The following is a 12786-nucleotide window of genomic DNA, read 5'->3' on the forward strand; positions in this document are numbered from 1 at the left end:
CAACTCCCTTGCAAGGCAATAATGTGGGAATACCTGGCTCTACAATCAAGCATGGGCCATAGAGTACCCTAGATGGGTGACAACTATTTAGGAACACATAATGGGACCAAATTACGTTGTCACCCAGCTTTCCCAAATATACTGCACCACCTTGTTCTAAACTGGTCAGTGTAACGCAACAGTTTACATACAACTACATCTCCCAGCAGCCGCGTACTACAGCACACAAGAAGCTCCCCAACTATCTGAGCGTCCCCGAGCCTCGGCTGCTGTTTATATATCAGTTCGTCATCACGTGACGGAGATTGGGCGGAGTCTTACCCCAGCCCCGCCCGCCGTTTGCGCAGAGCTTTGGGCAGCTGCGGCTTCCCTGCCCACACATGACGTCATCAATCACCGGCGGGCGCATCAGCAGGAAGTGAGTGTTAAAGGGGTCAGTGATGGATAGGGGGGGGTGGGTCGCCCCTCAAATCTAAAATTTGGTGTGTCCTGCGGCCTATGAGTGGCGGGACACATAGACAGCGCGATGTGGTGCTGGCTAGAGCTTGTCTTAGGGGCCCTGCACCTTTAACACGGAGTATTTGGGGCAGAGTGGCTCACTATGATATAAAAGCTGTATATTCTTGGTGTAGTGTGCCTCCCCTAGGCAGAGGGTCATGTATCACCATAAATAGATGTGTCCCTTTAAGAGACTAATATTGGTGCTCCTGTCAGAGTGAGGTAACTCTTCCTGTCAATGTCAGATAGGGGAATTGCCTAATATACAATGTCCTAATTCACAGTGAGGTGAGGGCTTATTATGTGAATCCTGTTTACAAATTTTTCCCGAAATATCACAATCTGTCCTTCATTCCAGGTTTGACCCCTCTCGGCAGCTCCCTCCGGCCGCTGAGATATCGTGTCACGTGATCAGGTGAGTCTGGGGTCACATGACGGGCGTTACCGCGAGTTGGAGAAATCCGTAATAACGTTATATAATGTGTTTTCTTTAGTGATGGAGAATAACGGGCGCCCGTCTATTGGACAGATCATCCTGTTGGCCTCCAGCTCGGCAGTCACCGCCATCTTCTATTCGGTGTACCGCCATAAATATCGTACTGCGCAGTCGCTCAAGGTAAGAGTCTGACGGCCGTCGTTCCGTGTTGTGATGGAGATTTCCGGAGCCCCCCTTTAATTTATGTTTTGTTATTTATAGGGAGCCAAGAAAATAACTTTAGATGATGATTTGCCGAATGTCCTCATGCATTTACCCGGAAAGTGCGTCCCCTATGCGGTTATTGAAGGTCAGTTGTACGATCGTATGACGAGTGCAAGCTCTTGTGGTTGTCCAGGACTGTGGCGTGAGCTCTCCTTCTGCTTCTCATGTACATTGGTCACCTGGTCCTACTGCAGCTCAGTCCCATTCAAGTGAATGGGGCTAAGCTGCAATACCAAGCACAACCACTATACAGTGTACGGCGCTGTGCTTGGTAAGTAGTGAGGAGACCTCAGCAATCGATATCATAGACCCAGACATCCCCTTTAAGCCTTAGGGAAGGGCTAAAAGGAATATTTCAGACATCTATAGGGGTTGTGTCTGTATTTGGTCTCTTCTATACACAGCTGCTTGTGAAGTGACTAACATGGATTATCTGTGACAATAGCGCCCCTCAGAGGTGGGATATATCAGGCAGCAAGTGAGCTGTCAGTTATTAGTGCCTAGCAATGCAGAAGTAGAGGACGTATTACTGCGTAACTTGGCAGATTGGCCATTCAGGGATATGGGAAAGCTGGGTGATAACTGATAATGTATGACAGCTCCCTTTTCTCGACTCCTGAAAGACAAATTGGTCACTCGGACTCTAATAAGACTGGATAGATCTCCTTACGGTTCTCATAGTAGGTGCCACCCAGCTTTGCCAGTCTCATGAATGGCCATTCTAGTAATGGATTAGAGGATGTATCATGGCATAACACCAGTCAGGATTCTGGAAAAGCTGAATGACAACCACAGTTCTTGCCTCTTCCAGGTGGGGGAAGTGTGATGGCCCGGACAATGTTCTACTCGGAGGCCCCACCGTGTATCTTGCTGCACTTCTAGGATCTGGTGCTGATGTCTTGGGGACACTTGCACCTTGTAGTCTCCCAGGTTCCAGCTGTTTAGGTGACATGAGGAGGACCAGCAGAGTATTGGGCAGGGGTTTTAATCTTCTGGCTGTGTATATAGGTGACGCTCTGTATATAGCGGTGCGTAGAGATGAGCGAGTACTATTCGGATCAGCCGATCCGAACAGCACGCTCGCATAGAAATGAATGGACGTGGCCGGCCGCCGTCAAAGCGGAAGTACCAGGTGCATCCATTCATTTTTACGGAGCGTGCTGTTCGGATCGGCTGATACGACAGTACTCGCTCATCTCTAGCGGTGCCTCATCCCCATCTCTCATTGCGTTGCAGGGGTCGTGAGGTCGGTGAAGGAGTCTCTGAACAGTCAGTTTGTGGAGAACTGCAGAGGCGTCATCCACAGACTGTCCTTAAAGGAGCACAAGATGGTTTGGAACAGGACCACCCACCTCTGGTGAGTCACGTGTCCGCCGTCATGATGGATTGTACAGGACTTGTTTGGATGGGTAAGACTCTGAGGGTGGGTGGTTACTGTGGGGCGGGGGGCTGCTGTGTATGACACATCAGATCCATGTTTGCTGTCAGGGAATTGGAACATACAAGTGACAGAAATACATTACAAACCTATCGCTTCTCACAGCTGGGGTTTTGTTACAGTGTAGACAGTGCAGACTGATCCATTGTATGAGAAGAAGAGGGAGGTTTATGCCGCTGATGTGTTTCGATCACAGGATTTTCTAGACTGGTTACAACTGTAACAAACCCTCAGCTGTGTACAGGACGGGTCCTCACCTGGATATAAACAAGAACGTTCCTATACACTGACTGCAAGCGGAGATCTTGGTGACGGTGACTAATGACCGACAACATTTTACACTTGATCTGACAATCTCACCCAGCTTTCCTAAAACTCAGAACGGCGAGTGTCTATATCCCGTACTGTGTAAGTGAGAGATGTTTCACAGCATGTGAAGACTCCTCAGCCAGTCAGGACTCTAGGAAAGGTAAGTGACAGCCTGTGTGCTGATAGTCACCACCCAGCTTTCCCAGAAACTGATCTAGTGGCTCACAATTTGAGAGTTCTGTCTCTTTAACAAGATCTTCCGCCTGGTTAACCCCTTGTTTGCCCACTTGCGCCAATTTCCGTTAGTACATACTTAGTGTGCAGGAAGCGGCCGCGTCACCCGGATTAAATGAGATTTGCGCACAGATAAGACGCGCGTCTTTCTGGGTCTCATCACGTTCATTAGTAGTTAATGACCGGTTTGCTAGGATACGGGCGACGCGCTTCCTGCGCTATCACCTGAGGTGCAGTCACCTGACGCGTGCTCGGCGCTCGCTGCCGCCTGCCAAAATGTCAGCAAACAATGAAAGGACGTCCGCCTCTATAGCCTCTGTGCACACAGCAAGTAGAAAAGCTGAGTGATAACCTGTATGACTCCAACTGCAGGTACGGAACGTTTGCCACCCAGCTTTTCCAGGCTCCAGAAAGACAAATCTGCTGCGTTATGCAGCTGTAGGGGATCCAATGATGTACACTCACCGGCCACTTTATTAGGTACACCATGCTAGTAACGGGTTGGACCCCCTTTTGCCTTCAGAACTGCCTCAATTCTTCGTGGCATAGATTCAACAAGGTGCTGGAAGCATTCCTCAGAGATTTTGGTCCATATTGACATGATGGCATCACACAGTTGCCGCAGATTTGTCGGCTGCACATCCATGATGCGAATCTCCCGTTCCACCACATCCCAAAGATGCTCCTCTATTGGATTGAGATCTGGTGACTGTGGAGGCCATTGGAGTACAGTGAACTCATTGTCATGTTCAAGAAACCAGTCTGAGATGATTCCAGCTTTATGACATGGCATTGCATTATCCTGCTGAAAGTAGCCATCAGATGTTGGGTACATTGTGGTCATAAAGGGATGGACATGGTCAGCAACAATACTCAGGTAGGCTTTGGCGTTGTAACGATGCTCAATTGGTACCAAGGGGCCCAAAGAGTGCCAAGAAAATATTCCCCACACCATGACACCACCACCACCAGCCTGAGCCGTTGATACAAGGCAGGATGGATCCATGCTTTCATGTTGTTGACGCCAAATTTTGACCCTACCATCCGAATGTCGCAGCAGAAATCGAGACTCATCAGACCAGGCAACGTTTTTCCAATCTTCAATTGTCCAATTTCGATGAGCTTGTGCAAATTGTAGCCTCAGTTTCCTGTTCTTAGCTGAAAGGAGTGGCACCCGGTGTGGTCTTCTGCTGCTGTAGCCCATCTGTAGCCTCAAAGTTCGACGTACTGTGCGGCGTTCAGAGATGCTCTTCTGGCTACCTTGGTTGTAACGGGTGGCTATTTGAGTCACTGTTGCCTTTCTATCAGCTCGAACCAGTCTGGCCATTCTCCTCTGACCTCTGGCATCAACAACGCATTTCCGCCCACAGAACTGCCGCTCACTGGATGTTTTTTCTTTTTCGGACCATTCTCTGTAAACCCTAGAGATGGTTGTGCGTGAAAATCCCAGTAGATCAGCAGTTTCTGAAATACTCAGACCAGCCCTTCTGGCACCAACAACCATGCCACGTTCAAAGGCACTCAAATCACCTTTCTTCCCCATACTGATGCTCGGTTTGAACTGCAGGAGATTGTCTTGACCATGTCTACATGCCTAAATGCACTGAGTTGCCGCCATGTGATTGGCTGATTAGAAATTAAGTGTTAACGAGCAGTTGGACAGGTGTACCTAATAAAGTGGCCGGTGAGTGTATAAAGTAGAGAGGATGTGTGATAGCCAATATGGCTGACAGCACTGGTACTAGAGTGGCTGTCCATTAGCTTTCCCAGGGTCCTGAAAGTCAACTAGGCAGATTAACCATTCAGATTCTAAAAAGACTGGCTGACAACCAATATGGTCTCCAAACACTACCTATAGCAGGTCACCCAGCTTTTCCATTCTCCTGAATGGCCATTCTTCCTAACAATGCAGAAGTAGAGGATGTATTGCAGCATAACTTGGCAGATTGGCCATTCAGGAGTATGGAAAAGCTGTGTGATAACTGATATGGCAGTATCACAGCCATCTTTCCTTAACTCCTGAAAGGCAAATTGGTCCATCAGATTGTAATAAGACTGGATGGATCTCCAAGCAGCTCCCATAGCTGGTCACTCAGCTTTGCCAGTCTCCTGATTGGCTATTCTGCCTAGTAGTGCAGCAGGGAATGTATCATGGAATAACACAGCAGATTTTCCCGTCAGGATTCTGGAAAAGCTGAATGAACAATATAGCCATAGTTATTGCTCCTCCAGGGACTGTTACCCAGCTTTCCTAGTTTCCTGAAAGGCAAAACTGCCTATTTAAAACATGCTATATTAGTGGGTAACTAGGCTGATTACTATATCTGCACATACAGGTTCTCACCCAGCTTTACCAAGTTCCAGAAAACCACGTCTGCCTATCCATGCACCTGCAGGGGGACAGAGGATGCGCCCCTGCATAAGTAGGCACTGACCCATGTGGTAAAGCTGGGTTATAACCAGCTACAGAGAGTAGAACCCAGCTTTCCCACCAGCACATAACTTACAATAATATCCATTCTGGAGTCTGAAAAAGTTGGGTTGACACTGTACTTTGATCACTGGGGCGCAGTAATAACCGTGCACTTGTCTTGTGTCTCTTATAGGAACGACCAAGAGAAAGTCATCCACCAGAGAACCAACAGCGTGCCCTTCGACCTGACGCGAGACGACTCTGACGACCCTGGCCCGTCCATCCGCATCATCAAACCTCTAGACGCGGCCGAGCTGGACCTGGAGGCGGTGTATGAGAAGTTCCACCCCGCGGTGCAGTCCTTCACTAATGTCCTGGGACACTTCATCACCGGGGAGAGGCCGAAGGGGATCCAAGAGACGGAGGAGATGCTGAAAATTGGCGCCACAGTGACGGGAGTCGGAGAGCTGGTCCTAGACAACAAAATGCTAAAGCTGCAGCCGCCCAAGGCCGGGATGCTCTACTACCTCAGCAGCTTGGATTTCGACTCCTTGGTGCAGCGTCAGGAGTCTTCAGTCCGACTGTGGAAGATCCTGACCATGATTTGCGGGGTGGCCACGTGCGTCACCCTCTTCTTTATCTTGCGGCGCCAGTATCGGCACCACAAGGAGAAGCAACGCCTCAAGCAGCTACAGAGGGAATTCGAGGAGGCCAACGCCAGGTTCCAAGATGGGGAAGACGAGGAGGTTCGCAACGCCTGCACCATCTGTCTCAGCAACCAGAAGTCCTGCGTCTTCCTGGAGTGCGGACATGTCTGCTCCTGCTACCAGTGCTACCAGGCCCTACCCGTGCCCAAAAAATGCCCCATATGCAGAAATGTTATTTCCAGAATGGTGCCCCTGTATAACAGCTAGAACCTGATTGGCTGGGGAGTTTTGGGCATATGGCATATGAGTCGGCAAGCCGATACCAGAAGATCAGACAAACACTGACGCATCTGATCACGTCATATCATCTTAGTTTTATCTGTTTATGGGAAAGCTGGGTGACTACCTGGATGCAGTATGCAGGGGGTTATCATCCAGCTCTTCTAGACGTCAGAATGGTGAGCAACCCTAGTTAGGTACTGAGACTTCAATGGCGGTTGCACTCATCTCCACCCAGCTTTCCCAGAAACAACAACTTTGATGGGACGACTCGACTTTGTTCGTTTTAGGCACCAGTCATTGGTTCGGACGCTCGGTTGGATCAGATCTAGACGTGTATAGCGGGATCCGTCTGTGGGCGACGTTCTCTATATAGAAAATTCTATTTTTGTCAGTAATTAAAATACTGTATTTTTCCTTTTTTCTCGCAGCTGTACCAAAGATTTTGCAGCGTTTGCAGAGTGTGTCGCTTTATGGCTGTACGGACCTCAGTAATAAAAGTGTCATACGTGAAAAGCGTGGCGGTGTGATAAAATTGGTACTTGTGCTCCTCTGCTGACATCTAGTGGTCACATTTGGTATTTTTCCCATTTAATTTGTGTTTTTCCCCCAGAAATTCAATTTTTTTTTTGTCTACAATAGGAAAATAATACGAGTACGATAAAAGAAAATTGCGCTCTGTGAGTATATCGTGTTTATCAAAGAAATATGTAATGGTTCAAGTTCATCGTGCCGTAGGATCCCATGTCAAGGTTAAAGGTTACTGTTAGAAAACACCTTTGGTTATAATTTTTTAGGATTTTCAAGATTGTTAAAATGATAAATGTGGGTAAGGCCATGACAAGTCGTCGCACCCCTGGGTCTGTGGTTTGTGCGGTTCCCTTGAGACGGTGACTGATGTCTTGGTTATTGCTGATTGTTTCCACTCTGATTTGTTCTGGATAGTGCGTTTTAGTGAGTGGAGGATAAATGGGTTTTGCGTAAATGCGACCGAGGAAGACGTCAACCCCTTTGTCATAGGATTGAGTTAGTGTGTAATACCAGCAGCTGGACACTGGAGGGAGACCTAACACTTCATATACGTTAGTGGTGAACTGCGCAGTCCGGAAATGTCGTTTTATTCTGACCGAAATGGTAAATTGGCGAGTCTAAGGGTCACATTAGTGGCCGCCATGGTGCACACTATAATATAGGAGAGACTACCCAGCGTCTCCTCCATATTCGCCAGCGATTTTACAAAAGAGGAAACAAAGCCCCCCTTCCCCTTCAAGCTAAGAATTTGCTCTATCACCAGGCGTCTTCTGTACTGCACGCTATCTGCGAATCCCATGGTGTCTCTTACTAACATTCACACGTCCCTCAACAACCTTCCCCGGGCACTGAAAATTTATGGCGATCTTTCTGGTTATAAAGTTAATCCTACCAAGACAGCAGCCCTACCCCTTAATATTCCCATCACGGCCCTACAACTCCTTCGGTCCAACTTTGATTTCCAATGGCGTGATCGATCCCTCCGTTATTCGGGGATTCATCTGTCCCCTTCTTACGCCGCTCTTTATTCTACCAATGACCCGCGCCTGTTTAGTGAAGTGCGAGCTCTTCTAGACAAATGGCGCCCCCTCCATATCTCCCATATAGTTCACATTGCTGCTATTAATGGGATTCTACCATTAAAAACTTTTTCTGCATCGGAAGAAGATGCGTGAAGAGGCTGTTCCAGAAGAAGAAGGAGGCGGAGCTGGAGAGAGTTCTCTCGCAGCATTGGGGACGCCCCCAGTGCTATTTGAGTGCTGAGATCCGCCCCCAGTGCTGCGAGAGAACGCATTTGCATACTGACGGAAAATGGAATTTTAACCGAACGACAGTGTGGAGAAGACGTCTATAACCTTTCTTAAGGCTATTCCTACGTGTCAACGAGAAAAAAATAAGTTTTTACTGGTAGAATCCCTTTAAGATGACTGTTCTGCTGAAGCTCCTCTACGTTTTCCAGATATTCCCAGTACGCAGTACGGCTTCTCTCAGCCATACAATAGACGCATTTCATGCAGAGAGACAATAAGGGATCGACAGGTTACATGGTGGTGGCCGTGATTCTGCCTGTTATCTGTTTACTATCCCCTGTGTATCTAAGCCTTTCATGTGTGATGCTGTTCAATCAGCCACTGTATCTCAATCTGTTGTGTGTCTTACTGTTGATGTGACGTATCTAAGGCTCTTGTACGATACTGTCCGTTTAGGAGTGGTATCCAAGCCTATCATGACAAATGCTGTTTGCTGATCTCATGAATCTAAACCTATAATGTATGTTACTGTTTTGCTGGAGTCCAGGTATCTAAGCCGGTCATGTGTGATACAGTCTCTGAGCCACAAGTGTTGTGTTGTAACCCGTGTATCTAAATCTATCATGAATTGTATTGTTGAGCGGGTGTATCTAAGTCTATTGTATGATAGGCTTAGATACCATGGCTGAACCGACTATCATAACTAATATTGAGCTAGTGTATCTAAGCCTATGGTATGGTATACTGTCTGCTGAGCTAGTGTATCTAAGCCTATGGTATGGTATACTGTCTGCTGAGCTAGTGTATCTAAGCCTATAGTATACTGTCTGCTGAGCTAGTGTATCTAAGCCTATGGTATACTGTCTGCTGAGCTAGTGTATCTAAGCCTATGGTATGGTATACTGTCTGCTGAGCTAGTGTATCTAAGCCTATTGTGTGATACAAGTATTGAGCTGCTGTATCTAAGCCTAACGTGTATGAATACAGTTGTTGAACTGCCGTACCTAAACCTGTCACCATCTTGCTGTGTGGTGTCAGTCTAGTGACACTTGCAGTTGCTGCAGCACCTCTTGGGTATCTGAGCTGTCAGTCATTGCAGTGTGTTTGTGGCGGGCTGTGATTGACTGCGGGCAGCTGCTGCAGCACCTCTTGGGTATCTGAGCTGTCAGTCATTGCAGTGTGTCTGTGGCGGGCTGTGATTGACTGCGGGCAGCTGGTGTGTTATGATTCCTCCGCCGTCCTCCTCCAGACCCTGCACATTGGGGAGCGGCCAGGAATAACAGCTGATCAATGGGCGTTTGGCACCTGGAAGGGTCTGATAAGCAGCGAGTGGTTTGCAGCCTGTGCTCTGGGATGTGTCAGCTGACACCCCCCCCCCCCCTCCTTATTTCCACTCATGGGGAACCCTCCAAGCATAGTGTTTATTTACATCTGACCCACTTGTAACAATGTCACCTTTCTCAGAGCCCGATCATGCATGATAAACCTCCTGGAGACACAGAAGAACCAGCTGCAACCTCTCCAGAGTCTCCTCTGCTGCTTATAGACACCGCCACGTCTTAAAGGGAAACTACACTGGGCCGTAATAGTACCGGGGCGGGATAAGAGGATAGTGGTCACATATGTGGATGTCAGTGTTATCAGCACTGGGGATGTGTGACCTATAAAGGAACCTTCATGGGGGATGGGAGGATCTTAAATTTCCTATGACTTGTCTTAAAGGGATATTCCAGGACTTTATAATTGATGATCTATCCTTAGGCCGACACCCGAGACCCTTGTGTGTCAGCGGTATGAAGTGTCCTGTAAAGTCATGTCCATCAGTCACGTGGACTGTTTGCAGCTCAGTCTCATTTAAGTGAATGGCTGAGCAGAGTGGTGGTGACTTTTGTGCACTCTGCTCCTCAGCACTCAGTGGCGCCCCCGCTCTGTAACTATGTGATCTGCCTGCACTCTGCTCCTCAGCACTCAGTGGCGCCCCCACTCTGTAACTATGTGATCTGCCTGCACTCTGCTCCTCAGTACTCAGTGGCGCCCCCGCTCTGTAACTGTACATGATCTGCCTGCACTCTGCTCCTCAGCACTCAGTGGCGCCCCCGCTCTGTAACTGTACATGATCTGCCTGCACTCTGCTCCTCAGTACTCAGTGGCGCCCCCGCTCTGTACATGATCTGCCTGCACTCTGCTCCTCAGCACTCAGTGGCGTCCCCACTCTGTAACTATGTGATCTGCCTGCACTCTGCTCCTCAGCACTCAGTGGCGCCCCCGCTCTGTAACTGTACATGATCTGCCTGCACTCTGCTCCTCAGCACTCAGTGGCGCCCCCGCTCTGTAACTGTACATGATCTGCCTGCACTCTGCTCCTCAGCACTCAGTGGCGCCCCCGCTCTGTAACTGTACATGATCTGCCTGCACTCTGCTCCTCAGTTCTCAGTGGCGCCCCCGTTCTGTAACTGTACATGATCTGCCTGCACTCTGCTCCTCAGTACTCAGTGGCGCCCCCGCTCTGTAACTATGTGATCTGCCTGCACTCTGCTCCTCAGTACTCAGTGGCGCCCCCGCTCTGTAACTGTACATGATCTGCCTGCACTCTGCTCCTCAGCACTCAGTGGCGCCCCCACTCTGTAATTGTACATGATCTGCCTGCACTCTGCTCCTCAGCACTCAGTGGCGCCCCCGCTCTGTAACTGTACATGATCTGCCTGCACTCTGCTCCTCAGTACTCAGTGGCGCCCCCGCTCTGTAACTGTACATGATCTGCCTGCACTCTGCTCCTCAGCACTCAATGGCGCCCCCGCTCTGTAACTGTACATGATATGCCTGCACTCTGCTCCTCAGCACTCAGTGGCGCCCCCACTCTGTAACTATGTGATCTGCCTGCACTCTGCTCCTCAGTACTCAGTGGCGCCCCCGCTCTGTAACTGTACATGATCTGCCTGCACTCTGCTCCTCAGTACTCAGTGGCGCCCCCGTTCTGTAACTGTACATGATCTGCCTGCACTCTGCTCCTCAGTACTCAGTGGCGCCCCCGCTCTGTAACTATGTGATCTGCCTGCACTCTGCTCCTCAGTACTCAGTGGCGCCCCCGTTCTGTAACTGTACATGATCTGCCTGCACTCTGCTCCTCAGCACTCAGTGGCGCCCCCGCTCTGTAACTGTACATGATCTGCCTGCACTCTGCTCCTCAGTACTCAGTGGCGCCCCCGCTCTGTAACTGTACATGATCTGCCTGCACTCTGCTCCTCAGCACTCAGTGGCGCCCCCGCTCTGTAACTGTACATGATCTGCCTGCACTCTGCTCCTCAGTACTCAGTGGCGCCCCCGCTCTGTAACTGTACATGATCTGCCTGCACTCTGCTCCTCAGCACTCAGTGGCGCCCCCGCTCTGTAACTGTACATGATCTGCCTGCACTCTGCTCCTCAGCACTCAGTGGCGCCCCCGCTCTGTAACTGTACATGATCTGCCTGCACTCTGCTCCTCAGCACTCAGTGGCGCCCCCACTCTGTAATTGTACATGATCTGCCTGCACTCTGCTCCTCAGCACTCAGTGGCGCCCCCGCTCTGTAACTGTACATGATCTGCCTGCACTCTGCTCCTCAGCACTCAGTGGCGCCCCCACTCTGTAATTGTACATGATCTGCCTGCACTCTGCTCCTCAGCACTCAGTGGCGCCCCCGCTCTGTAACTATGTGATCTGCCTGCACTCTGCTCCTCAGCACTCAGTGGCGCCCCCGTTCTGTAACTGTACATGATCTGCCTGCACTCTGCTCCTCAGCACTCAGTGGCGCCCCCGCTCTGTAACTGTACATGATCTGCCTGCACTCTGCTCCTCAGTACTCAGTGGCGCCCCCGCTCTGTACATGATCTGCCTGCACTCTGCTCCTCAGCACTCAGTGGCGTCCCCACTCTGTAACTATGTGATCTGCCTGCACTCTGCTCCTCAGCACTCAGTGGCGCCCCCGCTCTGTAACTGTACATGATCTGCCTGCACTCTGCTCCTCAGCACTCAGTGGCGCCCCCGCTCTGTAACTGTACATGATCTGCCTGCACTCTGCTCCTCAGCACTCAGTGGCGCCCCCGCTCTGTAACTGTACATGATCTGCCTGCACTCTGCTCCTCAGTTCTCAGTGGCGCCCCCGTTCTGTAACTGTACATGATCTGCCTGCACTCTGCTCCTCAGTACTCAGTGGCGCCCCCGCTCTGTAACTATGTGATCTGCCTGCACTCTGCTCCTCAGTACTCAGTGGCGCCCCCGCTCTGTAACTGTACATGATCTGCCTGCACTCTGCTCCTCAGCACTCAGTGGCGCCCCCACTCTGTAATTGTACATGATCTGCCTGCACTCTGCTCCTCAGCACTCAGTGGCGCCCCCGCTCTGTAACTGTACATGATCTGCCTGCACTCTGCTCCTCAGTACTCAGTGGCGCCCCCGCTCTGTAACTGTACATGATCTGCCTGCACTCTGCTCCTCAGCACTCAATGGCGC

At 50.0% G+C, this 12786-nt stretch overlaps 1 protein-coding gene across 1 annotated transcript; it reads left to right on the forward strand.

Annotated features, from left to right (window-relative positions):
- Positions 1 to 387: 387 nt before the first annotated feature.
- MUL1 (mitochondrial E3 ubiquitin protein ligase 1) lies at positions 388 to 7025 on the forward strand. Its single transcript, XM_075278845.1, has 6 exons — positions 388 to 418; positions 857 to 913; positions 993 to 1114; positions 1196 to 1283; positions 2435 to 2555; positions 5786 to 7025. Exons 3-6 carry the CDS (start codon positions 995 to 997, stop codon positions 6504 to 6506), a joined length of 1050 nt encoding a protein of 349 aa, XP_075134946.1. The 5' UTR covers positions 388 to 418; positions 857 to 913; positions 993 to 994; the 3' UTR covers positions 6507 to 7025.
- The last annotated feature ends 5761 nt before the right edge of the window (positions 7026 to 12786 follow it).

The sequence above is a fragment of the Leptodactylus fuscus genome, chromosome 6 (assembly GCF_031893055.1).
Source record: "Leptodactylus fuscus isolate aLepFus1 chromosome 6, aLepFus1.hap2, whole genome shotgun sequence".
NCBI classification, from domain to species: domain Eukaryota; kingdom Metazoa; phylum Chordata; class Amphibia; order Anura; family Leptodactylidae; genus Leptodactylus; species Leptodactylus fuscus.